The sequence below is a fragment of the Muscardinus avellanarius genome (genome assembly GCF_963383645.1).
Source record: "Muscardinus avellanarius genome assembly, chromosome: 11".
NCBI lineage: Eukaryota > Metazoa > Chordata > Mammalia > Rodentia > Gliridae > Muscardinus > Muscardinus avellanarius.
Window position 1 is genome coordinate 5,532,022 of NC_137797.1, and position 23,815 is coordinate 5,555,836.

The window sequence follows — 23,815 nt, forward strand, 5'->3', positions numbered from 1 at the left end:
CGGGTTTTAAGTATTTCTTTGTGTTGACGGTCAGACGCGGCGCGGCTCGCTCACGCCGTGAGGGATGGCTTCCATTTAGTTCTGTTCCGTTTGTCTTTAGCCCACTGCTGTGTCCCCAATGCCTGAAAAGGTCCCCGCTGGGTGCGGGCTCGCGGAGGGGTTAATGGAAGTCGCCATCCCCAGCGCGGCAGGGAGCCCGCGCCCGGAGCCCGGGGGGCCCAGCACACAGGGCAGCCTCGCTGCGCCTCCGGGCGCCCGCCCACCGGCTCCAGCCTGCCGGGTTATTTCCGCCACCTGAGCCATCATCCTTTGATTAAGTCTCATTTTGCCGTGAAAAGAAAGAGAGGTGACAGGTGCCGGTGGGGAAGGCCACTCATTCCAGAGAGGAAATTGGATGGTGTGTTTCTGTCCTCCAACAAACGCGCGCCCTGCCCGCCGCCGCCACCCGTGGGCTGCAGACCCGGCGGGGAGACGCCCACGCCCGGACTCTCCGCTCTCGTTAAACAGGCGGCGCTGGACGGGTCGATGCAAGCCAAACGATGACCAGTTGTGGCCAGCAGTCCCGGAACGCGCTCGCCCTGCTCCTGCCGCTGCTGTTCTCTGCAGGTGAGACCCCCGGGCGGGGCCGGACACGGACGGGGACGAGGACGGGGAGGGCCATCGCCGGCCAGTGCCGGCCGTCTGCAGCCCTAGGCGCCTTTAGTCCCCCCCACTGGTGCCCCTCGTGACAAGCTGGTGTCCATGGCTGTGTAGCTAGGTCCTACTGTGCGCAGCACCCCGCTGTTCTCCAGCCTCAAGAAGATGCTGTTGGTAAAGGGGCTGCCAGGTGCCCTGGGAGGAGCCATCAGCCGTCTCCCCTCCGGCCCAGCCAGGAGGCGAGGCAGAGCCCCGTCACCTCGAGTCAGACCGGGAAGCTGAGGCTCGGAAAAGAGCCGACCGGCCTGAGCCAACACCGCGGGTCTGAGGCCGGGGGTTCTGGCCGGGCAGTGCCAAGCTGCAGAGCGGGGCCACCTCACTGGCACCAGACCGGCCCCCCAGGCTGCCCCCTGATCCCAGCCGGGGTCACAGGTGGGCTCAGGCCCTCCTGGCTACAGAGATGGGCGCAAGCCCAGCCCTTCGCTCCCCCACCCAGAGCTGGCGAGGGGCCCCCTCAGCTGCCACCTGCAGAGGCGGCCCAGCAAGTCCCTCTCTCCGTCACCCTGCATCTGTCGCGGAGTCTTTCCGCCCCGGTGTCTTTTTTCTCTCTCGTCTTCTCTTTCTCCTTCTACTTGTCCCTGTCTCCCTCTATCTCTCTGTGTCTGTGTCTTCATCTCTTTCTCTTCTGTCTCTCTGTATCTGTCTGAATCTCTTCCCTGACTCTGAAGCTTCTGTTTCAGCATCTGTCTGTCTGTCTGTCTGTCTGTCTGTCTGTCTCTTGGTTTCCTCTGTCTCTGTCTCTCTCCATCTTTGCTGCTTGCTCCCCCAGCACCTCCTCCTGCCGTCCGGCCCTGTCTGTACCACCAACAGCCCGCGGCCCTCCAGCCCTGGCCCCTCGCTGGGGTGCAGCTGAGGAAGGCTGCAGAGGGGCCGGAGGGGAGCTGGGCAGGGCTGCCAGGGCACAGAGCCAAAGCCAGGCGAGGCCATGTCTAGCCAGCTGCCCCCCACCCCGGCCCCACCAGGTCCTCACTGCCCCTGGGAGGGGGGAGCTACTCACTCTATTTCACTGATGGGGAACCGGACTCAGAAAAGGAAGCAACCTGCCCGGGCCGCGCAGCCCCGGGAAGCCTGCTGCTAGACCAGGGCCGGCTGAGCTCAGAGGGAGCGTGGGCAGGAGCCTGCACTTTGCACTTAGCTTTTGAGGTTCTCCAGCAGCCCCGGCTGGGGAGGCCAGTCTTCCACCAGGAACAGGAGGCACTGGAGGGGCCTCAGGCCCGGCTGCTCCTGGCTGCTAGCCCAGGGCTTCTGGGCTCCAGGGAAACCTCACTGCTTCCCCCGTGGCTGAGAAATGGCCAAAGCTGGCAGCGCTGTCTAGAGGCGCCACGGTGGCCGGGTGCAGGTACGGGGCCTTCTGCTGGCTGTGCCCCTTTCCCCACGCCCCGCTCCTGCCCAGGGCCCAGTCGAGGCTCTGTCCCCTCCCACAGGGTCCTGTGGCTGCTCCTGGCTGTCCGGGAGCCTTGGCAGCACTTTCTGACAAGCTGGCAGAGACAGAGTGACAGACACAGAAAGAAGGAAACGGAGAAATGGCCCGCGTTTGGCTGGTCGCTTCCCAGCGGCCTCAGCTAAGTGTGAGCGGGCCCAGGGCCTGTCGCTCCTTCCAGGGGGTGCCGTCCAGAGTGCCCCCAACCTCCAGTCCTCACCTCCAGCCTCAGGAGTGTCGCCCCCTAGGCAGAGAATCCACCCAGCACATGGCCTAAGGTGATAGGGAGGGCTGCCGAAGGGCCCAAGGGCCTGCCTTTCCACCAGGTGCCCGCGACCATTGCCCTGAGCCTCCTTGTGACAGAGATGAACTGGAATGACCCCTGCCTTCCTGGTACCTCCCACGGCCAAGAGGAAGCATCCTGGGGGGCTGCCCAGCCCCCACCCGGCCCCACACAAGAGGGTGCTGTCTTTTAGGGAAGGGGCCGGCCCTGCTGCCTGGGTCTCCCGGCGGCTGCAGCTGGGGCGCTGTGGGGGCCAAGCACTGAGCTCTGAGTTCCTAAGGCGCTCTGCACAGCCCTGCCTCCCTGCTTGCAGAGGCACCCAGCCCCAAGCCCCTTTTCAGGGATACAAATTAGATACAGCGATCCTTTTTATGCAGATACTAATTAAGCCCGAGACAGCGGGCTCCAGGATTTTTCCATTGTTAGACAGTTCAGCCTTCACTCCTGTTCAGCACCGTGGGCTCCGCTCATAAATACCATCCTGGGTCTGCGGCTTTGGGGCTGAAGCGGGGCCTCCCACCGCCAGCTGGAGAGGGAGGGTCTGGGGCCAGGCAGCTCTAGTTCTTTGCCGGGTGGGTGGCCCAGGCAGGCCCGGGTTCGATTCCTGCCCCCGCCCCACACAGCGCCCAGCAGAGCCAACTCGCTCCAAAACTCTGAACCTCAGTGTCTCCACTTGGAAGGTGGAGCACATGAATCGCAAACCCATCTGCTGGGGCGGCCGTGCAGATTAGATTAAATGGGCCGGCGAGGCACACAGTAGGTGCTCACTTAACGCTGGCTTCTTAATCGAGCGCATACTAGGCGCCGAGCTGCTGGAGGAGCCCACGGAGGGTGAGACACCGGTCTGCCCTCCAAGGCCGCTGGGCCAGGGCCACACGGGGTACAACCCCGCTGTCGCTGAGGGGCGATGGCACAGGAGCCAGAGGAAGCTGGCGGGCCACGGTGAGGCTCACACGGGACCATGAGGCTCCCCGGGAGGGACGGGGAAGGGGCTCTGGGAAGCCTGGCCAGGCCCCGTCCCTTGGCCGCCGAGCCCATGCCTCTGTCTTGCAGTCCTGTCCGCGCATTTCCGGGTCTGCGAGCCGTACACGGACCACAAAGGCCACTACCACTTCGGCTTCCACTGCCCCCGGCTCTCGGACAATAAGACCTTCATCCTCTGCTGTCACCGTAACAACACGGTCTTCAAATACTGCTGTAACGAGACGGAGTTCCAGGCCGTGATGCAGGCCAACCTCACGGCCAGCCCCGAGGGCTACGCACACAAGTGAGTACCAGCGCCGGCCGGGCCCGCCGACGTGGGGAACGAGCCTGCGGGCAGAAAATAGTGGGGTGAGCCGGGCAAAGGCGTCGACCATCAAAGCAGCAGGCCCTTCTTGCCGATCGCAAATGCAGCCGACCGTCTTTCTTCACGAGTGGAGGGCCGTGTGGCATTCTTTTACCGTAAGCTGGCTATTCAAGTGTTTCGCCAAAAAGTTTTCTGTTGCGTTTTCGGTACTTTGTTTGTGGGAACTCGCTATACGTGCAGGAGACGAGGTGTTGCAAATAGTTTCTCAGTGGGCCTTTAACTTTATGCTGTCTCTTCCCTTGTGCTTAATTTTAATTGTTATGCAGTCACATTATAGTCAGAGTTCTTTTCTGTTATGACTTTGGGGTTTTGCGTCAGACCGAGAATGGCCTTTCTTGCTGAGATCATTAAAATTTGCCCCGTGTCGTTTTCTACTTTAATGTTTTTCTATTTTTTTGTTTTGTTTTCAAGTCTTTATCAAGACCTTATCAAGTCTAGATCAGATTTATTTTCACATACATTTTCAAGTAGGGATCCCAGTTTTATTATGACTGTGTTTCCAAGTGGGCTGCCACTTGGCCCCAGACCAACCATCACACAGGCCCTCTGCTTGCCCGCGGACGTGCACCGAGGCCCACCGTGTGCTACAATGTGCTAGATGTGTGCGTCTGGGTAGACTGGGATACTTCCATGATCTGTTCATACACCGTATCTTGCCATGCTAACTTCTGTGACTTTTAATATCTCTTAATGTCTTTTTCTTTATTCCCCTTGGCTTTGTTATATGAACTCAACAATTAACTTGTGCAGTTTTCCTGTCCCCAAAACCCTGAACAAAATAACAAAAAAGCAGTCTAATCAGTATTTTTTAGAACTGAGATTCTATTGAATTCATACGTTAATCAAAGAAATGGCTTTTCATGATGCTAAATATTTCTATCCAAGAACACATATTTTTCTTTTTTTGTGTGTGTGGTACTGGGAATTGAACCCTGGGATGTTCTACCTCTGAGCTACACCTCCAGCTCTGTTCTATTTTATTTTATTAATTTCAAGACAGGGCCTCACTCAGTTGCCGAGGCTGGCTGCTGATCTGCAAGCCTCCTGTCCTGGCCTCCCAAGTCCTGGGATTACAGGCGTGCGCCACCATGCCCGGCTGAATACAGTATTTTTCTCTTGGTTCAATTTTTCTTTTAGCATTTTGGAGCTTTATTTGTATAGATGTGTGTGCCTTATGCCTTTCTTTCCTTCTTTCTTTCTCTTTCTTTCTTTCTTTCTTTCTTTTCTTTTCTTTTTTGGTACTGGGGATGGAACCCAATGGCATTCTAACTCTGAGCTACACCCCCAGCCCTATTATTATTATTATTATTATTATTATTATTATTAGTGGTACTGTTACGGTTTGAAATGGTGGAGGTTCTTTTTATTATTCAATTAAGGCTTGTTGAATAGAAAAATTAAAACTAACAGGCAGCTCAGTGCAGCTTTAACAGATCTTTATTACAACATCAGTAGGAAATAGAGAAGAGAAAAAAAAGCAGCGTGCTGGCCGCCTGCGGGGAGCCCGACAGTGGAGCTCCGGCCCCTTTTGGGGACCCCAGCCCTTAAATAGATTTTGTATTGGTATCCTTCTCATCAGCGTCACCAGGGCAAGGGGCTAGTTACTTATTCCTTAGCCGGGCGGTGCCTCTTTGTCTCCGGACAGCGCACTTACTAAGTGCCGGGTCGGGAATCCACCCGGCCCTCGGCTCTGTTGTACTGGGCAGTACTGGTTGCTCATCAGCTAGGGCGCTTTGAAGCCGCACACAAAGTTTACCTTCCCTATGCCCGGGCCGGATCCAGAGGCGGTAAACAGGGGCACCGGTTGCCTCTGTTGTAGTTTTAGGGCTAAAGGCTCCAGTGGACCCTACGGCTTTTACTATAGGTTACTGATTAGAATGAAGGCAAAGACAGCGAGGACCTCTGCGCCGTCATCGCGGCAGCCCCTCCCTGCCTGAGCGCCTGCGCGGCTCTAGGCTCTCACTAGATTTTACACTTTGGGAATTAGCAAAGCAGTTTTCCAATACCGGCACCGTAATACATTCTGATGCCTCTTCCCAAGACTGGCACAGTACTTGGATTGGACCCCAGGGGCATTCTACCCATGAGTGATACCTCCAGCCCTATTTTTTATTCTTTATTTTGAAACTGGGTCTCACTGAGTTGCAGAGGGCCTCACTAAGTAGCTGAGGCTGTCCACGAACCGCGATCCTCCCGTCTCAGCCTCCCGAGTGCTGGGATGACAGCGTGCACCCCACGCCCGGCTCCCTTTTGCATTTCTTCCGATGTATTTCTTTTTGTGTTGCGATGCTGAATGGGGGTCTTTTCTTCCACTCTGTCTTCTGCCTGATGTTTGGTTGATAAAAGCAGGCGACGTCCACCTGTGGATTTAGTACCCACAACCCACCCACGCGAGTTTCCGGAGCATTTTTCACTCGATTCTTTTAGGCTTCAAATGACACCGTTTGTAAACAAGGGCAATTTCCCCCTACCTCCCCATCTTTGGGCCTCACTGCTTCTTTGTTCTGTTTTTGTTTTTTTTTGTTTTTTCTTATCCAATTGCGTTGGCTGGAACCTCTCCAATGGTCCTCAGGGTCAGGAGTTCTAAGCTTCCTCCTGACGGCAGTGGAATGCTTCAGATGGCCTCCTGCTTTGCCTGAGGCTGACTCTTGGGGTGGTGGATTTTTTCCATGGTAAGAAAAACAGGGCTTGAGGGAGATTTGCTGAGTGTCTTTGGAGGGGATCGCGGCGCCTTTGGGAGCAACGATGCCCCCTGTCAGGGTCGGATCTCTGGGTCTGATTTCGGCCGTGAGGGCTTCGCTGCCACGCTGCGCTCACCGCAGGGGAAGCTGCCGCCTCCTGGCCGGGCGGGAGGCGCAGATCCCTCGACTGTCCTCCAGGACGCCCCTCCTCCCGCCCAGGCCAGCTCTGCCTTCCTCAAACGCGCGGCGCTTCCCCTGAATATCTTGCCATCTGCTCAGGCCTCAGAATAATTCTGTGTGTGGAGAGGCTCCGCCAGCCCCGTCCACCGGGCAGGGCTGGAGCCAGGCCCGGAACATGACCCCGGCCTCGTCTACGGCCAAGAGCCTGAGGGGGCGGCCAGTGCCAGCCCGGGGCCCCGAGTCCTGAGTCCTGGAGGTGCCGGCTGCGAGCCAGCGCAGACAGCGAGCCGGCGCACAGCGAGCCGGCGCACAGCGAGCCAGCGCACGAGGCTGGCGGCTGCTGCCTGGGATCCTCCTGGAGCCCACAGGTTTCTATAATCTGCATGCTTCGCGGCGTCACACGTGGAGCTCCTGCTCCCGCTCAGGTCCTGCTGCTCGGAGCTGCGCCCCCGTGTGAGGGCGCCCCTGAAGGGAGCAGAGTCACTTTTTGGCTGATGTTTGTGGAGCTGGGGTTTGAAGCCAGGGGTGTTCTACGTCCGAGCCACACCCCTCGCCCTTTTTACGACATTGCTGAGGACCTTGCTAAGTTGCTGAGGCTGGCCTCAAACCTGTGATCCTCCTATCTCAGCCTCCCAAGAACCGAGATTGCAGGTGTGCAGCACCATGCCCGGCTGAAGGTCAGAATTTTAACTCAAGCTTTTGCTGTATACCCTTAAGGAGTGTTTGTGGGGCACACGTTGGAGGCGGGGTTCGGGGATCTCTGCTTTATGCCGATGAGGCACCTGGCAGCCCCTCCTTAGGCCGCTTTATACACGAGGGGGACGAGGCAGAGCCTGTGTGTCAGAGGCCAGCATGGTGGCCTGGGAGTTGTTTTAATAATTCTGCGCTTCCACTAACGACAAATCTGAGCAGGAGAGGCCCCAGACAGGGATCGCCCGCAGGCCCCCGACACCCTCTGCTGTGGGCGCCTGGTGCACTGCGGTGCCCCCACACTGATGCCAGCGGTCCTGCTTCCCCTGCCTGGTCACAACCAAGGGCAGCTTCGGCCAGTGTGGGGTACAGATCTTGTCCTTTGGAATCTCTGGCCATCCTTCTGCCTCCTCTTTCCCAGGCGCACGGTGACCCCACACAGAGACACACTGCGCCCTGCTCCTCACCAGGCCCGACCTGTGACCCCGGCCCCCGTGCCAGGAGGGGGGACCGGGTGCATCCAGGGTGTTGACCTGGTGAGAGCGCTGGGACAGAGTTGGGTTAGGGCTGGAGCAGGAAGCGCCTGTGTGCCTACACCCAGGTACAGCCCCCAGCTCCTCCCCACCCGCCACGCTGAGGCCACACTGAGGCTGTCCTGAGCCCTGAGAACCCTGAGCCCTCAGTCACAGGCCCCGGGGAACCTGCCTCCCTCTCCCACAGCCTCCCTGGGAGGAGGGGCAAGCTTGGCCAGGTGTCTCCCGGGCATTAGCGCGCTAGCAGTGACCTTGACCCTTGCTGGTGAGCCAGTGGGGGCCAGCTGCTGCAGGGCAGAGCGGGCTGCCTTCTTTATTTGTGTTTTTCTGGAGGAACACAGTGGCTTTTTTGGTTCTGGCTGCCTGGCAGGAAGGCAGGGGGCGGATGCAGCAAGAAGAGGCCCCCTGGGGAACCCACCCCGGGAGCCCACCCTGCCCCGTGGTGAGACGCCCGCGGACTGACACCCAGGCCTGGATCAATCAGCCCGAGCCTCCAGCGGGGCTCAGGTGGCGCCGGGACCGGCTCTCTGGGGTCCAGGAGAGCCCCAGGAGGGGGCTTGTAGGCATTCTACTCCGGGCAGACGCTGCTGGGAGTGGGGGGTCCTAGGAGGACAGGACCCCGCGGTGCCCTCCAGCCCCCAAGGAAGTACTGAGGTTGGCTGCGCTGGGCCCTGCCCCACGCCCCTGGCAGTGGCCTCAAGCTGGGACTCCGCCCCAGGGCGGGGTCAGAGGTCACCATCCGCTGTCCATCACTTGGCCCGCCAGGTGTGACGCTGCCACACGCCACCCTCCTCAGGAAGACCGAAGAGGTTCTAGAACCATGACACCTCCTGGCTTGAGTGCCCCCTCACCCCAGCCTGTCAGGGAAAGGAAGCAGGGGTCTGTGAAGACACGCAGCCCACACACGCCAGGGCCGAGGCCCAGAGAGGGTGAGCACGTGCCTTCAGCTGCACAGCACACAGGTCGCTGTCGGTGTCCGGGAGGAGCAGCGTGTGGCTTCGCAGCAGCCTGGAGCACTCCGCTCTGCTGGATTGAGCTGGGCCCCGGCCGTGCTCCAGGCCGGCTGCACCGCGTCACCCTGCTGCATGACTTCACGCGGCGCCCGGCATCCTGGGCCTCCACCTCCTCGGCACTCCATCTGTGCCTCGCACAAAGCAGGCCGCGGAGCTGTCCCCATTCCACAGAGGGCTAGACGGAGGCTCGGTCGCCCAAGATCACAGACTGTGTGGAGCCGCCCGGCCTCCTGGAGCCTCCTCACCAGCCCGTTCCTCCCGCTCACTCTGCCCTCGTCACTCCCGCGGTGGGCGCAGACTCCAGTTCTGTAGAGAGACCTCCGCCCTCCCCGGCTGGGCCAGGCCAGGACTTGCACCAACCTCTCTGCACCCTGATGGCCCTGAGCCGCCTCCTGCGCCCTCCAGCTAGGACGCAGGGGCCTGGGGCATCTCTGGAATGCCTGAGCCCAGCACAGCACAGCGCAGGGCCTCAGGGAAGGTTTGGGAGTGGACTCAGTAGATCCCCCGGCACACACACAAGTGCTCCCCGGCGCACACACAAGTGCTCCCCGGCGCACACACAAGTGCTCTCCGTGGTCCCAGCCGCCCCGTCCCTGACGACAGCCTCTGGGTTTTCTCTTCTACCATTTATAACACGCACGACAAAGACTCCAGCACCTGGGTGGAATTAATTTCCAGATCACATATTTTTAATTAAATTTCAAAAGTGAAAAAAAACACTGAATCCTGGCCTCCAGCAGGCCACGGAGAGCAGGCCGTGGGGACCTGCCTGGGAACGGCTCGTCCTGGCCTCCCCAGCCGGCAGACTCTGGACAGCCGAGGGGTCAGGGCGGCGGTGAGCCTCTGCCGAGCAGGAGCAGGCCATGGTGTTGCGGAGGCGGCAGGCCAAGAGCCCGGGGCCTGTCGTGACAGTGGCCCTGTGCTACGTCCGGTGCTCAGAGGAAGAGGACATGGCGCGTGTCCTTGGCTCTGTGGGCCCACCGCAGGGCCGGTGCAGGAGAATCCCTCTCCAGACATCTGTCCGAGTTTGACCTAATTTGCCCCAGATCCGGCATGGTCTGGGATCACAGAGCCCTGGATGCAGACACCGGCGCTGGCACCTCCTGGCCGGGCAGCTTTGCCAAGCGACTTTGCCTCCCTGGGCATTCTTCCTTCATCTGTGAAATGGGATCCTAGTTCCTCCTTTATGGAGTCACCGTGAGGATTCAGAAACACAGGGCGCTCCAGGTCATCATGGCCAATGTTTCTGTTCAATATCAGCGAACACTATTAGTCATATATAAGACATAAAGTCGTTACGCGGAGGCCACCTCGTCGCTGGCTTGTGGGCGACGCTCGCTGTGCGGCGCACTTGCCGCCGGTCCCCAACAGCAGCTGATTGGACAAGATGGCGAAGCTCCTAGCGCACTTCGGGGACCCACAGCCTAGGAGCCCAGGAGGGGTCAGATCTGCGAGCATCACTCGGCGGGTTTCCTGGAGGGAGCGATGACCGTCTGGACACACGGGAGATGGAAAGGGTGTAACGGAGCCAGAGATAGAGCCCCATGTCGGCGCTGCGGGATCTTGTTCTCAGCTAATTAGGGAAAAAAAAAAAAAAAAAAAAAAAACCAGCCAGAACTCTACTGCTGCAAGCTTAAGCAATGTTTGTTATTACAAAGATAGAAAGAAGGGGCAGAACTACAAAGCAGTGCCTGGAGAGTAGGACACGGAGGTTTCGGAGACTGAACAGTTTTTACGAAGATTCATTATTTTCCATCGTGCCTGACCAATAGTGTTCCTGACCCGACTGGGGCAAGCTCCTTGATTTGCTTTTGAGGATTCACTGTCTCCATCCCGCTTGACCAAAAGCCTTCCTCCTGCCCTGGTGCAGGTGTGGGCCCACTCCTGTCTCCAGTGCAAATCTTTGTTAAGACCAAGATGTATAACTTGGTTGACAAAGTCAGGGGTCACAGGTCTCTGCCCCTTTGACAAAGGCCTGTCCACCCTCGGCATCCTTGGGGAGTTTTAGCCTACCTGCTGGAGGTTTTTATTATGTAAACTTGTCTTTAAAGTACGAAGGCCCTGGGCTACAACTCTTTTGTGCCCTTGCTAATCACTTTTGCTGCGGGACTCTGCAGGGTAAAGCGCCTCCCATCCCTGCCTGAGTGTCTGTGCAGCACTCGGGCCCTGACTACTTTTTTTTGTTTGTTTGTTTTTGGTGGTACTGGGGTTCCTGGAAGCCCTTCTACCTCTGGGCTACACTCCCAGACCTATTTTATATTTTTTATTTGGAAACAGGGTCTCTTAAGCCAGCGAGGCTGGCTCCGAACCAGCGCGATCCTCCTGTCTCCGCCTCCCAAGCGCGGGGATTACAAGCGTGCGCCACCACGCCCGGCTATGGGCCCTGACTACTTTTTACATTTTGAAATGAATACCAAAGCTATTTTCCAATACTGGCATATTCCCCATCAAGGGGTTCCATGCAGCTGGGGAGTGGGCAAAATCCTGGGCGCAAGAGCCAGCCGGGCTAGGGGCGGCGTGCTCCTGTGAACCTGGGCAGCCTGGGCTGCACAGCAGGGCTCGGCTCCTGTTCTGGACTCCACCTGGTCCCACCAGGCTGTGAGGTCTTGGGCAAGGCCTCAGCCTCTTGGAGCAGACAGCAGGGGTGCAGTCCTTTCCTTCCCGGCTGTCCTGGGCCCCGGGGGCAGGTGCACCGGCCACCACTGGTCTCACACCCATCTTTAGTCCCAGTGGTTCTGGGCCAGCCGTGGGCCAGTGCCAGCCCTGCCGGCCGCATGCACGTCCCTGCAGCCGCTGCTGCCCCATCTCCCCTCCTCGCCCCCAGGGCCCTCCAGGCCGCACAGCACCAGGTCTGCTCCAGCAGGTCGTGCCCCAGCTTCAGATGGGGCCTTGGGCCCTGCTGTGCCCGGGGGCCTCGCCAGGGGCTGCACCCGGCTGCACCCCTCCCGGCTGGAGAGCGTGCTTCTCAATGCCACCAGTGCAGATGCCCGCAGCAGGGAGCAGACGGAGGCGGCTTCACACGATTAGAAAATTGGGGCCTTTCCACGGCCGCAGTCCCCGGGAAGCGCTGCTCAGAGCTTGGCAGCCCCAGGTGCAGGGGCAAGTCCAGGACACAGCCCACGTGGGGGGACTCAGACCCCGGAAGAAACACTGGGGGAGGCAGGGTGGCTGAAAAGCGTCCTAAAGTAAGGGGGTCTCCAGCTTGGGCCAGTGGGAGATGGGTGGGAAGGAAGGAGGTGAGATGCAGCTTGTGCAAAGGCCCGGGGGTCTGCAGTGGGCGGAGCACACTCTGGTCGAGGGTCCAGCTTGGGGGCTGGAGTCTTCGCAGCTCAAAACCTTCCAAGCGCTTTCGTACTTCCATAGAGGGAAACGTCAGGTGAACAGATTAAGAACTGGGGGTCAGATCCCCGCTCTACAAAGCAAAAAAGCCCGTGGGGAGGGGACAGAGGGGCTGGAAGGCCGTCAGCTGGCAGGTAGTTGCCTGGTGGGCGTAGGAAGGCACTGTGCTGAGGCCTGGATCCCGGGCTCCTGGAGGGAATCTGGGGATGGGGAGGGGAGAGCCCCTGCGGAGCTCAGGGCCCATGAGGTGTGGGGTGTTCTGCTGTACCCACCCTGGCTGTGGAATGGGGAGGTGCTGCAGACACGGGCCAGGAGGGATGGGCGAGCGCATCCCAGGTGGGAAACAGCAAAAGTGAACACCCAGCGGGGAGCGCTGGGACTTCTCCAGCAGCACCAAGCGCGCATGCTCTTGGAGGGATGCTCGTAGGGTGGGGCAGGCGGCCGTGGTGGGGGCGAGGCTGACCCGGGCTCTCTGTGTCTCCCCAGCAACTACACGGCCCTGCTGGGCGTGTGGATTTACGGCTTCTTCGTCGTCGTGCTGCTCCTCCTGGACCTTTTGTATTACTCGGCGATGAACTACGACGTTTGCAAGGTTTACCTGGCGCGGTGGGGCATCCAGGGACGGTGGATGAAGCAGGACCCCCGGCGGTGGGGGAACCCTGCGCGGGCCCCGCGGCCGCCCCCGCCGCCCCCCGGCGCCCTGCTGCAAGCCCCCCAGGCCGTGCACACGCTGCGGGGAGACGCCCACAGCCCACCGCTGGTGTCCTTCCAGAGCTCGTCTGCCTGGTAAGTGTTACGGTGAAAACTGTCCAACAGGGCCCGAAACTGTTAACAGTGAGACGAAGCCGCGGGTTATTGTTTATAGCTATGCGTACGAAACAGTAGCCAGAACGCCTATGGGCTTAAGCAATTTTCTTACTACAAAGATGGAAAGATCTTTAGTAATGATACTAAGACTTAGACCAAGCACTAGGCCTTACAGGGTGACATAGTGGGGTGTCTTGGAGAGACCGAAGGTTTGGTGGGTTTTTTTTTTTTTTTTTTTGGTGGTACTGGGGTTCCTAGAAACCCTTCTACCCCCGGGCTACACTCCCAGACACCTGTTTTTTTATATTTTTATTTGGAAACAGGGTCTCTTAAGCCAGCGTGGCTGGCTTTGAACCTGCGATCCTCCTGTCTCCGCCTCCCAAGCGCGGGGATGACAAGCGTGCGCCACCACGCCCGACAGGGCCTCTGCATTCTAACAGCTGCCTGAGTGCCTGCCAGGAACCAGGCCCTGACTGTTTTTTACATTTTGAAACCAGTTTTTGGTACATTATTACCAGATTCATTTTCCAAATTCATTTCCAATACATTAAGACCAAATTCATTTTCCAATATCGGCATTTTGAAGTCATGTCCCAGTACTGGTCCAGTGAGTGCTGGCGATCGGGCCTTCTTCCAGGGACCGGGGGCGCCTTTTGGGAAAACCTCGTCATTGCCACTGTGCGTGGCTCTCCCAGTTACCTGATTATTTACTTTCCCTAGTCTTTGCCAAGAAGGATTTGAAGTCACCCAGAGCAGCTCACAGCACTGGCTTGGACAGGAAAGTCAGCAAGAAAGGTGGCCCGCGCAGAGCTTGGGAGAGGTGCTGGCAAGCTCCTTGTGTGCAGAGCCCGGGTGATAGTTATGGCCACTGGACTTGCAGTGTACAGTTGAGTTTCCGAGTTGCCAACATAAAGGAAGAAATTGGACAGTTTTTTAAGTTTTTGTGGTCTGATCAACAAATCAGTCTGTCAGGGGCTTGGAGGCGGGGGTTATACTTTTCAGCATGAGGTTAGACAATGAGTAAATTCCTTGCTTTCTTTCCGGTGCCTGCCTTGATTATAGGAGGGCGCCGGGGGTGACCGGGAAGGCTGTGCCATGATAACTCGAGGGAAGGAATCAACAAGGGGGTGGTGAGTCAGGGTTGGCATTTGGGGTGGCCCCGCAGAGCCCAGTGGCCCTGCCCCAGGAGCATGACCAGATCTACTGCCAGCCTCCATCCTGCTGGCTCTGGTTCCGTGGGGGTGACCTGAGCCCTGGGCCTGGGGAGAGGGGCCAGCAGACCCCAGGCACGGGGTGAAACTGAGTGTGGGTTCCCAGACCAAGGTCAAGCTTGGGGGCTGAGCGGGTGCAGGAGCGTGAGCTCAGGGAAGCGGCCCACCCATGCCCACGGGCTGAAGGCCTTTCTGTGGGCTCCACCCACAGCAAGAGCCCCTCCCTGGGCTGGCCTGAGGGTCCTGCTAAACGCCTGCACGTAGTAGGTGCGCACGCTAGTTAACCATCGCTTAAACTGCTCGGAGGTAGTGACCTTTCCAGTAACGAGTGGCATAAATAATTAATAAGAAACATTTAAGCGGCCTTGTGCTTATTGGTCAGAAAAGCACCTCGCCCTCCTGCAGGAGGCAGACGCCCCGCCCTGCTTGGTTTCATGAATGTTACCAGCGGGTTCTTTGGGCTGGAGCCCTCTCTACCCTGGGGTAGAGGTGAGGGGGGGGACGTCCATTTCCCTTGGGGAGAGAGAGGCGCCGCCAACAGCTGGACCCAGTGGTGGGGTCTCCTGGAGCGGGGCTCAGTGGTTCCCGCCACCCCCGGTGTGTCCCCCTGAGGACCCAGCCTACGGAGGAGAGACAATGCTGCAGCAGCCACGATTGGAGACCCTCTGGAAGATGTTCTTTGGCAGAACCAAGCCTCTCTCTTCCTCCTTCCCTCCTTCCCTTTCTTTCTTTTCCCTTTTTTCTTCCTTCCTCTGCAATCCTCCCGTCTCAGCCTCCCGAGTGCTAGGATTGCAGGTGTGCGCCGCCGTGCCTGGCCTGGCCAAGCCTTTGAGAGCTGAGGATGGCTGGCTTAGATGCGGCCTCCCTCCCTCTCTCTGGGGCGCAGGGGAGTTGGGGTAGCTCGGGCTCCCCGGCTCCGGAGCATGCTCTCAGCGACCCTTTCCTTCAGAAGTTGGGGCCCTTTGCCTCCTCCCTGCAGAACTCCCGCAGCCCCAGATCGCTTCCCCCCTGCTCCGCCGCAGAGAGGCCCTGGTGTGCGGCTTCTGCAGGGCGGGTGCTGCCAACAGAGAGGGATTCCAGAAAGTTAGAAGACCAAAAAGGGAGAAGCCCGAGTATCGGATTTCCTTGGCATGACATCAAACCCCGAGGAGGCGGCCAGGGCTGGGATTCAGAAGACAGTGAGCATCCCGGCCGGGGATGGGGTTTCAGGTCCTCCGGGCTCCCAGCTGGACCAGGGAACCCCGCGCGGGCCTTCCCAGCTCCTCTTTCCCCAGCAGTCTGAGGTGAGCGCAGCCTGGGCCTGCTCTCGCTTATCCACAAAGAAAGGCTGGAGCTACTGAGCTTAGTTCCCAGGGTGGGAGCTACGGGGCCAGGGTAGGCGTTACCAAGGCCCGAGAGAAGCCAGTGCCCCCCTCACCGCTACTCTGATTTATCCTTTATCCGGCTCGCCCCGCTGTGATGCACCCCGGAGCCTGCCCCATCACCAGCACCGCTCCGTTGCCAGGGAACCATGGCAACAGGCAGGCCCAGAACAGCAGCTTCACCTGCTGTGCGTCTTCCGAGGCGTTGCAGGCTTCTCTGAGTCGCTGCGTCTCCCGTGGACAATGACGGCAATGAAATATGGAGGCAGGCACGTAGTAGGGCTGCAGTGAACGTTGTATTCCCCCCCCACAGTGAGAGCCCCCCTGCAAACTCCCCCGTGTGGCCGGCACCCAGCTCCAGCCCCTGGGAATGTCCTCTGACTCAGGTCCACGGTCTGTGGCTGACCGGGCCGCCATCACCACAGCCCACTGAGTCCCACTGTGTGCGGCCCGGAGGCTCCAGAGCTCCTGCCGCCCTCCCCCTCCCGCAGAGCCCCGGCCACCTTGCTCTTCCACCTGCTGGGCTGGCTGCCTGCCCCAGGCACCCTGAGTCTGGATGGGTCAGGCCCTTTAATATCCTGGGCTTCAGCGGATACATAGGAGTTTGCCGGGGCCAACCCCAGAGCAGGCAAAGCTGAGGAAAGGCAGGTCCCGGGGGGCCCTCTCCCCTACCCCCGTGGCTCCCCTTCTCCAGACCTTTGCGGTCCCGTCCTCAGCGCTGAGAGCGTAGTCCACGATGACCAGGGCTCCCTCTTTAATGTCTTCCGGTCTCCCCTGCCCCACCCTGGTCCTGGGTCCCCACCCCACCCTCCTCTCTCTCCTCCCTGGACCACAGACTTGCAGGTCTGTGCAGAGCCTGAGTCCTGGCTGGCAGGTAGGCACCTCTTCCTGGATGCCCGCGGACAGGGCAGGCGAGCCCATCAGGCACCCTGCTGCCCCTCCCCTGCCGCCGGCCGTGATGAAGCGGGATCCTGCCCTCCTCTGCGCTCCTCTGGGGACACCGTCCTTGTCATCTTCTGCACACCCCCTGCTGCCCATGTTGCCCCCCAGACTGAGCCTTTAAAATGCAAATCAAAAGCCACTGGTGGGATCAGGACCCTCCCCCATGCACACTTAGCGGCTTCCGTGGCCCCTGATGCTCGGCCCCGGAGCTCTGCGCCCCGGCAGGCGATGCCTGGATACCAGGTACCTTAGGTGGCCAGGGATTACAGAGTAGCAGCCACACACACTCTCACACACTCACACTCTCACACACTCACACTCACACACTCATACACTCACACTCACATACACTCACACACTCTCACACTTACACACCCACACTCACATACACACACTCGCACATTCACACACTCACTCACACACACACAACACACTCACACTCACACATACTCACACACTCGCACACACTCACTCATACTCACTCTCACACACACTCACACACTCATACGCACACTCACACACACACTCACACACACACCCAGTCACTCTTCTCCAGCTGGTTCCTTGCTGCTCCTGCTCGCAGCTGCTTGACGCTGTCAGTCTCCTGTTTGGCGGCTTCTGTCCCTCCAGAAGGAGAGCCCCAGAGGACGGGGGTGGTGTCCTGGCGCTGTCCCCAGTGCCTGGCACACAGTAGGCACTCTCTAAGTTTGTGTTCAGCGAATGGCAGTTTTTCTGTCCCCTGCCTGGTGCAGAGAAGGCTTCCGAGGGTCAGATCCATGAATGGATTGGCCGGGCATGGTGGTGCACCTCTGACATCACGGTACTTGGGAGGATCACAGGTTTGAGGCCAGCCTCAGCAATTTGCCGAGGCTTTCAGCGACTTAGTGAAAACTTATTTTGAAATAAGAAAATAAAGGGCTAAGGGTGCAACAGGGAGATAGAATGCCCCTGGTGCCAAGCCCCAGCACCAACCAAAACAAAAGTTCTGATCATGAGCAGCGGTAGCTCTAAGTCGGTTAAATGGAGCTCTCGAGTCTCACAGCACCACAGCTGGGGCGTCCTGAGCTCCATTTATACAGGGAAACCGGGGTCTAGGGAGAGATGGAGTGACCTGCCAGGAGCTGCAGCCGACCCCAAAGCCCAGGTCCTGGGAACCAGGGGCGCAGAGCCGGGAGCCCGGGCCCGAGGGGCCCAGGCCGGGGCGTCAGGCTGGGCGCCGCCATGGCCCTGGCCATGAGCTCCTGGGCGAGCTGGGATCCGCGCAGTCAGCTGCGGCCGGGGACATCAGCGCGCTCGCCCCCGCCCCAGCCCTCGGTGGGCCGCCTGCCTCTGGGTCTCGGCTGAGGCCTGCTGCTGTCTGGACCCAGAGCTGGCTTCAGATCCGGCTCCCTGTCCCAGCAGGGACCCCAGGCAAATGTTCAATTTCTCTGAATCTTCACGTCCCTATCAGGAAAACAGATACAAATAGACTCGCCTGGTAGGAGGACCGGAGGGGTGAGACGAGGGCTGGCGTGTGACAGGTGCTGTGGAAAATGCAAATCGTTGTCATCATTATTGTGATTCTTATTTTAAGAGTAAAAGGTGAAGCGGGGCCCCTGGGCCCCCGCACCGCAGCTATGTGCCTTCCCCGCCTCCCGGCACGCACATCGGGCACCTTTCTAATAATTATGTGCGTGGCATTTTGCATTCCGGTTGTATTCAGTTAGCATTAAATTGGCCATTATCCTGTGAATTGACTTAATTTCTCTAAATATCATTTTAGCAGCTACCCAGTAGTCTAAATGGCATGTGCTAACATTAATTTAACCATATCCCTGTAGCAAGGCACTGATATCATACAGTTGTCCTTTTGTGTGTGGGGGATTTTTTGTTTTATTTTTGTTGTGGTTTTTTTTTTTTCTGTTAAAAAATAGCATAGGCCAGGCATGGTGGCGCACACTTATAATCCCAGTATTTGGGAGGCTGAGACAGGAGGATCGCAGGTTCATGGCCAGCCTCAGCTACTTAGTGAGGCCCTCCGCAACTCAGTGAGACCCTGTTTCAAAATAAAGAATAAAAAATAGACCTGGGGGTGTAGCTTGGAGGTAGACGCCCCTGGGTTCAGTTCCAAGTACTGCCAGAAAAAAAAAAAATAGCATAGGTAGGGGCTTGAGGAGAGAAATCCTCTAGAAAATAAGAGGTTGAATGAGGTATGGCATTGCACACATTTAACCCAAGTACTTGGGAGGCGGGGACAGGAGGATCGCAGGTTTGAAGACAACCTCAGCAACTTAGTGAGACTCTCGGGAACTCAGTGAGAGCTGGTTTAAAAAAATAAGAAATCAGCCAGGCGTGGTGGCGCACGCTTGTAATCCCCGCGCTTGGGAGGCGGAGACAGGAGGATCACGCAGTTTCAAAGCCAGCCTCGTTGGCTTAAGAGACCCTGTTTCCAAATTATATATATATATAAAAGATAGGTCTAGGAATGTAGCCTGGAGGTAGAAGGGTTCCATCTCCAGTACCACCATACATACATACATACATACATAAGAATATAGGGCTGAGGGTGTAGCTCAGTGATAGAACACACCTGGGTTCAATCCCTGCCTGGCATAAAAAATGGAAGGAAGGAAGGAAGGAAGCAAGGAAGGGAGGGAATAGGCTGAAACCACCCCTCGTGGTTTTGTCCATCATCTCTGAGTCTCGTCCTCTGGCAGACACTTCTGGGCGGAGGGTGGAAGCATTTGACACTTTCTCCCGGTGCCAACCTTACACTAGGAGGCTGGCCGGGCACTGACCCCGCTGCCCTCCGGCACACGTGTCTTTGTGGTGAACTTGAACACCTCTCCCTCCCATTCTTAATTAATTCCATTTCCTCTCTGTGAGCTTCCCATTTCTTTTACTGCGCCCCCAGGACAGCCGATAATTACAGTCACTTGTAGACAGCCCCATTTATTTCCCAAATCTCGGTTCTTGTCTGCACACCTCTCTCTTACTATTTACTTTATACACTTTTAATTGACTTTAAATCAAGTTGCTTTATTAGAAAACCCAGGCTTGCCCTGGGCGGTGTTGGCTGGGGCTTCGGAGCTCGGTTTTTCCTACACAGACCCAGCACGGGGTGGACGGCTTTGTCCTTCCTCGCAGGATTACAGAGGTCTGGGGAGCCTGTTCTCAAACACAGTCACCACTAAAAATTACATCATATAGACTTATGGTAAAATAAGTCAGCCTAGACACGAAGTCAACAAATTCTCAGAACCGTCACTTTCTCCTCCCTACTTCTTCTTTTTTTTTTTTTTTTGGTGGTACTGGGGTTCCTGGAAGCCCTTCTACCTCCGGGCTACACTCCCAGACCTATTTTTACATTTTTATTTGGAAACAGGGTCTCCTAAGCCAGCACCCGCGGCTGGCTTCGAACCTGCGCGATCCTCCTGTCTCTGCCTCCCAAGCGCGGGGATTACAAGCGTGCGCCACCACACCTGGCATCTCCTCCCTACTTCTATTAGCATTTTTCGCGTGTGGTGCTGGGGATTGAACCCAGGGCCATCCCACCACTGAGATACACCAAGCCCTTTTAATGTTTTTCTTTTGAAACCAGGGTCTCGCCAAGGTGCTGACCTCCTGTCTTCGGTCTTCCTAAGTCACTGATCCTTGATCCTCCGTCTCGGCCTCCCAGGTATTGGGGGTACAGGCATGAGCACGGCACCCAGCTGTCCCTCCATGATGGTTTCTCTGCGTCACCCGTGACTGTGCTCTAGGGTTCCTCCATCTGTCGTGTCTGCTCGGGGACGCCTATGGAGCAGGCTGCAGAGCGTGTCTTCCCAGCTCTGACTCCGGGGACAGCGCCTTGGCAGTGTTTACACCACGGAAATTGGCGCGCGTCATTTGCATTCGGGTTTTATTAGATTGTGTTGGGCCTGAGAACGGGCGTTAGGTGTCTGCCAGCTTGTGCTGTACGCAGGGCTCGGGCACCGGCTGGTTTCCACCTCCCGTGATGCCCCCCGCCCCAGGCCCCCGAACCTCACTGCGGGTAGTGCTCGTGTGTCTAACAAGCCTGTGAACAGATCCCCTGTTTCTGGAGACACCCATGGGCAGGCATGGGTAGCAGGGGCACTCAAGCACACTTGGAGTGTGGAAACTACCACAGCCGACGTGGTTTCAGCCGTCTCAAGAAACTTTATTAGGCCAGGCGTGGTGGCGCACGCTTATAATCCCCGCACTTGGGAGGCAGAGACAGGAGGGTCGCGCAGGTTCAAAGCCAGCCTCGCTGGCTTAAGAGACCCTGTTTCCAAATAAAAATATAAAATAGGTCTGGGAGTGTAGCCCGGAGGTAGAAGGGTTTCCAGGAACCCCAGTACCACCAAAAATAAATAAATAAATAAATAAATAAATAAATAAATAAATAAACAAACAAACAAACTAAAAAAAATAGGGCTGGGAGTGTAGCCCGGAGGTAGAATGCCCCCGAGTTCCATCCTCAGTACCGCAAAAGAAAAAGATAAAGAAAGCAGTGGAGACCAGAGGCCACCATGGCGTCCCCTCTGCAGATCCTCCAGTCCATCGCCCCTCCTGCACGGACAGTCCCTTCTGTCATATGATGTCCCCAGCTGTCTCACTTCCCCCATTCACTCAAAAGCATTAGTTGAAGGTCAGCACAGAGAGGCTGTGCTCAGCATGAAGCCCTGGGAATAAAAGACAGAGAAGGCACAGTCTGTGCCCATAGGGACCGGTCCAGTGACGTGCAGAAAATCCATTCAGACCCCACTTGGCCTGGACAGGTCGGTGTGCCTGGATGAGGGTGCATATAGCTTACAGAAGCTTTGGGGGAACTCACTGGGCAGGGGCACCCCCAGAATGAGCCAGGTTAGAGTGGGGCGCTCGCCCAGCCCCAGTTTTCCAGGGAAGTTTTAGGTCTCTGAAGCCAAGATGCAGCTCAGGGGGTGGGGGGCCCAGCTTTGGTCTGGAACCCAGTGACTTTGGCGTGTCCCCACTTGCCTGTGAAGATCGAGGTCTCAGGAGAAGAGACAGGGGCTCTGGAAGCTCCGTCATGTCATTGCCAGTCGGCCAGTGTGAGACAAGCCTGGTCATCCTCTGAGGTGCTCCTGGGGTCCCGCGGGCGATGGGGGACCCGTTCTGTCCCACCCACCCTGCTAATTTGGAATCTTAATTAAAATGTCTTCACAGAGTAACTACTATAAACAAAGATGCCTGTGTGCACGCTGCAAGTAATTAACAAAGAGACATTTCTACAGAGGCCCCGGAGGAAGCCAGGGATCGCGAGCTCTCTATGAAAAAAGAGGTGTCCCTGACGTCAATTTGACAGAAATCCCATACAGGCCCCCCTGGGCAGGAGCAGGAGTGATGTGCAGAGATCGGGAGCGCCATAAAGAGAGAAGCGTGGCCGGGCAGATGGCCGTTATGTTTCCCCCAAACCAATTTAGTTCAGCGCTCTTAATAGGTCCAGCTCTGAGCGAGGCAGGAGGGAGCTGGTCTGCATCCATCAGCGGCCGGGGAGAGCGCGGATTCCTTCCTTCCTTATTCCCCTGCCATTAAAACTCTGGCCTTAACTGCTAAAATATTTGCTTCCAAAAATAGAAGCCCGTTGGCCCAGCAAACACCTCCCGACGTGGGCACCCGGCTTGGGCGGGAGGAGGGAGGCACCGCCCGCCCCTCATCAGTGCCCCCAGCAGGGTCTTCCTGTGGCATCTAGGGCTTCCTGGAGGGTGCTGGGGCGCTTTTCTCCAGGGAACTTCTGCGTGAGCCCTGAGAATGACTGGGTCAGGCCCTGGGTCCCGGGACCCCTGGCTTTGAGGATTATGGGCTCTGCAGCCAGGGTGGGCTGCGTCTCTCTCTGGGCTGTGGCGTGTGCATCAGTCTTCGGGCTCCTTCTTGTGGCCCTCGGTGACTGGGTGGGTCCAGCTTCCGGCCTCCCCTGCCCACCGGGCTCTTCTCCTCCTGCCCTGTGCTGCTGAGGGCCCATCTCGAAGCCTTGGTCACCCCTTTTGGACTTTCAAAACCCAGCTCCCCCAACCGGTGTGGGAACCCAAGTTCCTAGAATAAATACCCTTTTCCATGGGGTTGGAATCAGAAGGCTATAGAGAGGACTTTGTCCAACACCCACTTATAGGATTTTGCCTAGCACCCACTCATAGGAAGGAGCCCCAAGCCCACCCCCATCTCTGCTCCATGACCACTGTGTGCCCCTCTGCCATCCTCACGTACGCGTCTCCAGGGGGGGCACATCTGTGTCCCTCACAGGTCTCAAATCCAGATGTGCCCCATCGATGTGCATGTGTTACGGAGCGCTGCCCATGCCCTGCTCACACCCCCAAAGTTGTTAGTCGATCGATGCCCGTCTCTTGGCGCTGGCATTGAGCATGGAAGCGACACAGGGCTCCATTAAGCAGCACCGGCCAGGCAGGAGAGCGCATCCATTAGCCTAGGGGGCATGTGAACTGGTGTCAGGGGACGGCTTGGAGAGAGCCCTGAGCGGGCAGAGCTGCCTGCAGCTCAGGGAGGCCGAGGGGAGGCCACAGAGGCTGTGGCTGGAGGCAGGGAGGCCAAGGGGAGGCCACAGAGGCTGTGGCTGAGCCCAGATTGGGACTGGGTGGCAACAAGGAACTATTTTGGAGTGGCCGTGGGGGAGGGCAGAGCTCTGGGCAGAGGGCTGTAGGCGCAGCATGGCGGGGTATGGATGGCTGCGGTGGGACTCGGCACCGGGGCGGTGTGAAGACAGAGGTGGGTCCAGAGTGGCTGGCCCGGGGCACCGGTGCACAGAAGTGAGAGGTGCCAGGAGGGACACGTGTGAAGCCGCGGGCAGAGGGAGCCCGGGCTGTGGTGCCTGGTAGGGTAAACAAAGGCTAAGAGAATACAATGCGTGGGTGCGTGCGTGCGTAGAGGGACGAGGCAGGCACACCCCAAGAGACAGAAGTCGCTCATTCTCTAAGGACTCAGAAAACCCAGACGCAAGGCTGAACCCCGGGTCAGGGCTGGGGACCCAGGATGGACTGGACACCATCACCTGGAAGCGCTCCCCGAGCCATCAGCTCGTTGGTTCCCCAGCGCAGCCCCGTGGCAGGCTTCTACCCATCCCTCAGAACCTGCCGTGTCCCACCCCTTCCAGGGCTTCCTCTCTTCTCTGGAGGACCCCTCTCCCAGCTGCCCATTTGGCCTCTCTGGGGCTGTGTCCACCTCCGCGCTGGGGAGAGCAGGGGTTTCCTGAGTCCTCTAGGGGTCCGGGGCTGGGGCAGCGCCATGGGCCAGGGTCCTGGCAGCTCCTGATTGCGCAGTGGGCTGGCTGTTTAACCTTGGGCAGGCCCCGTGCCTCCT

The 23,815-nt window shown here is 58.1% G+C and overlaps 1 protein-coding gene across 1 annotated transcript; it reads left to right on the top strand.

The window, feature by feature from the left end:
- Nucleotides 1-539: 539 nt before the first annotated feature.
- On the top strand, nucleotides 540-12,973 carry SHISAL1 (shisa like 1; the record flags this gene model as incomplete). The annotated part of the gene is made up of 3 exons (XM_080705283.1): nucleotides 540-606; nucleotides 3,453-3,666; nucleotides 12,670-12,973. The coding sequence occupies 3 exons, from the start codon at nucleotides 540-542 to the stop codon at nucleotides 12,971-12,973; spliced, it is 585 nt and encodes a 194-aa protein (XP_080561409.1).
- Nucleotides 12,974-23,815: the final 10,842 nt, after the last annotated feature.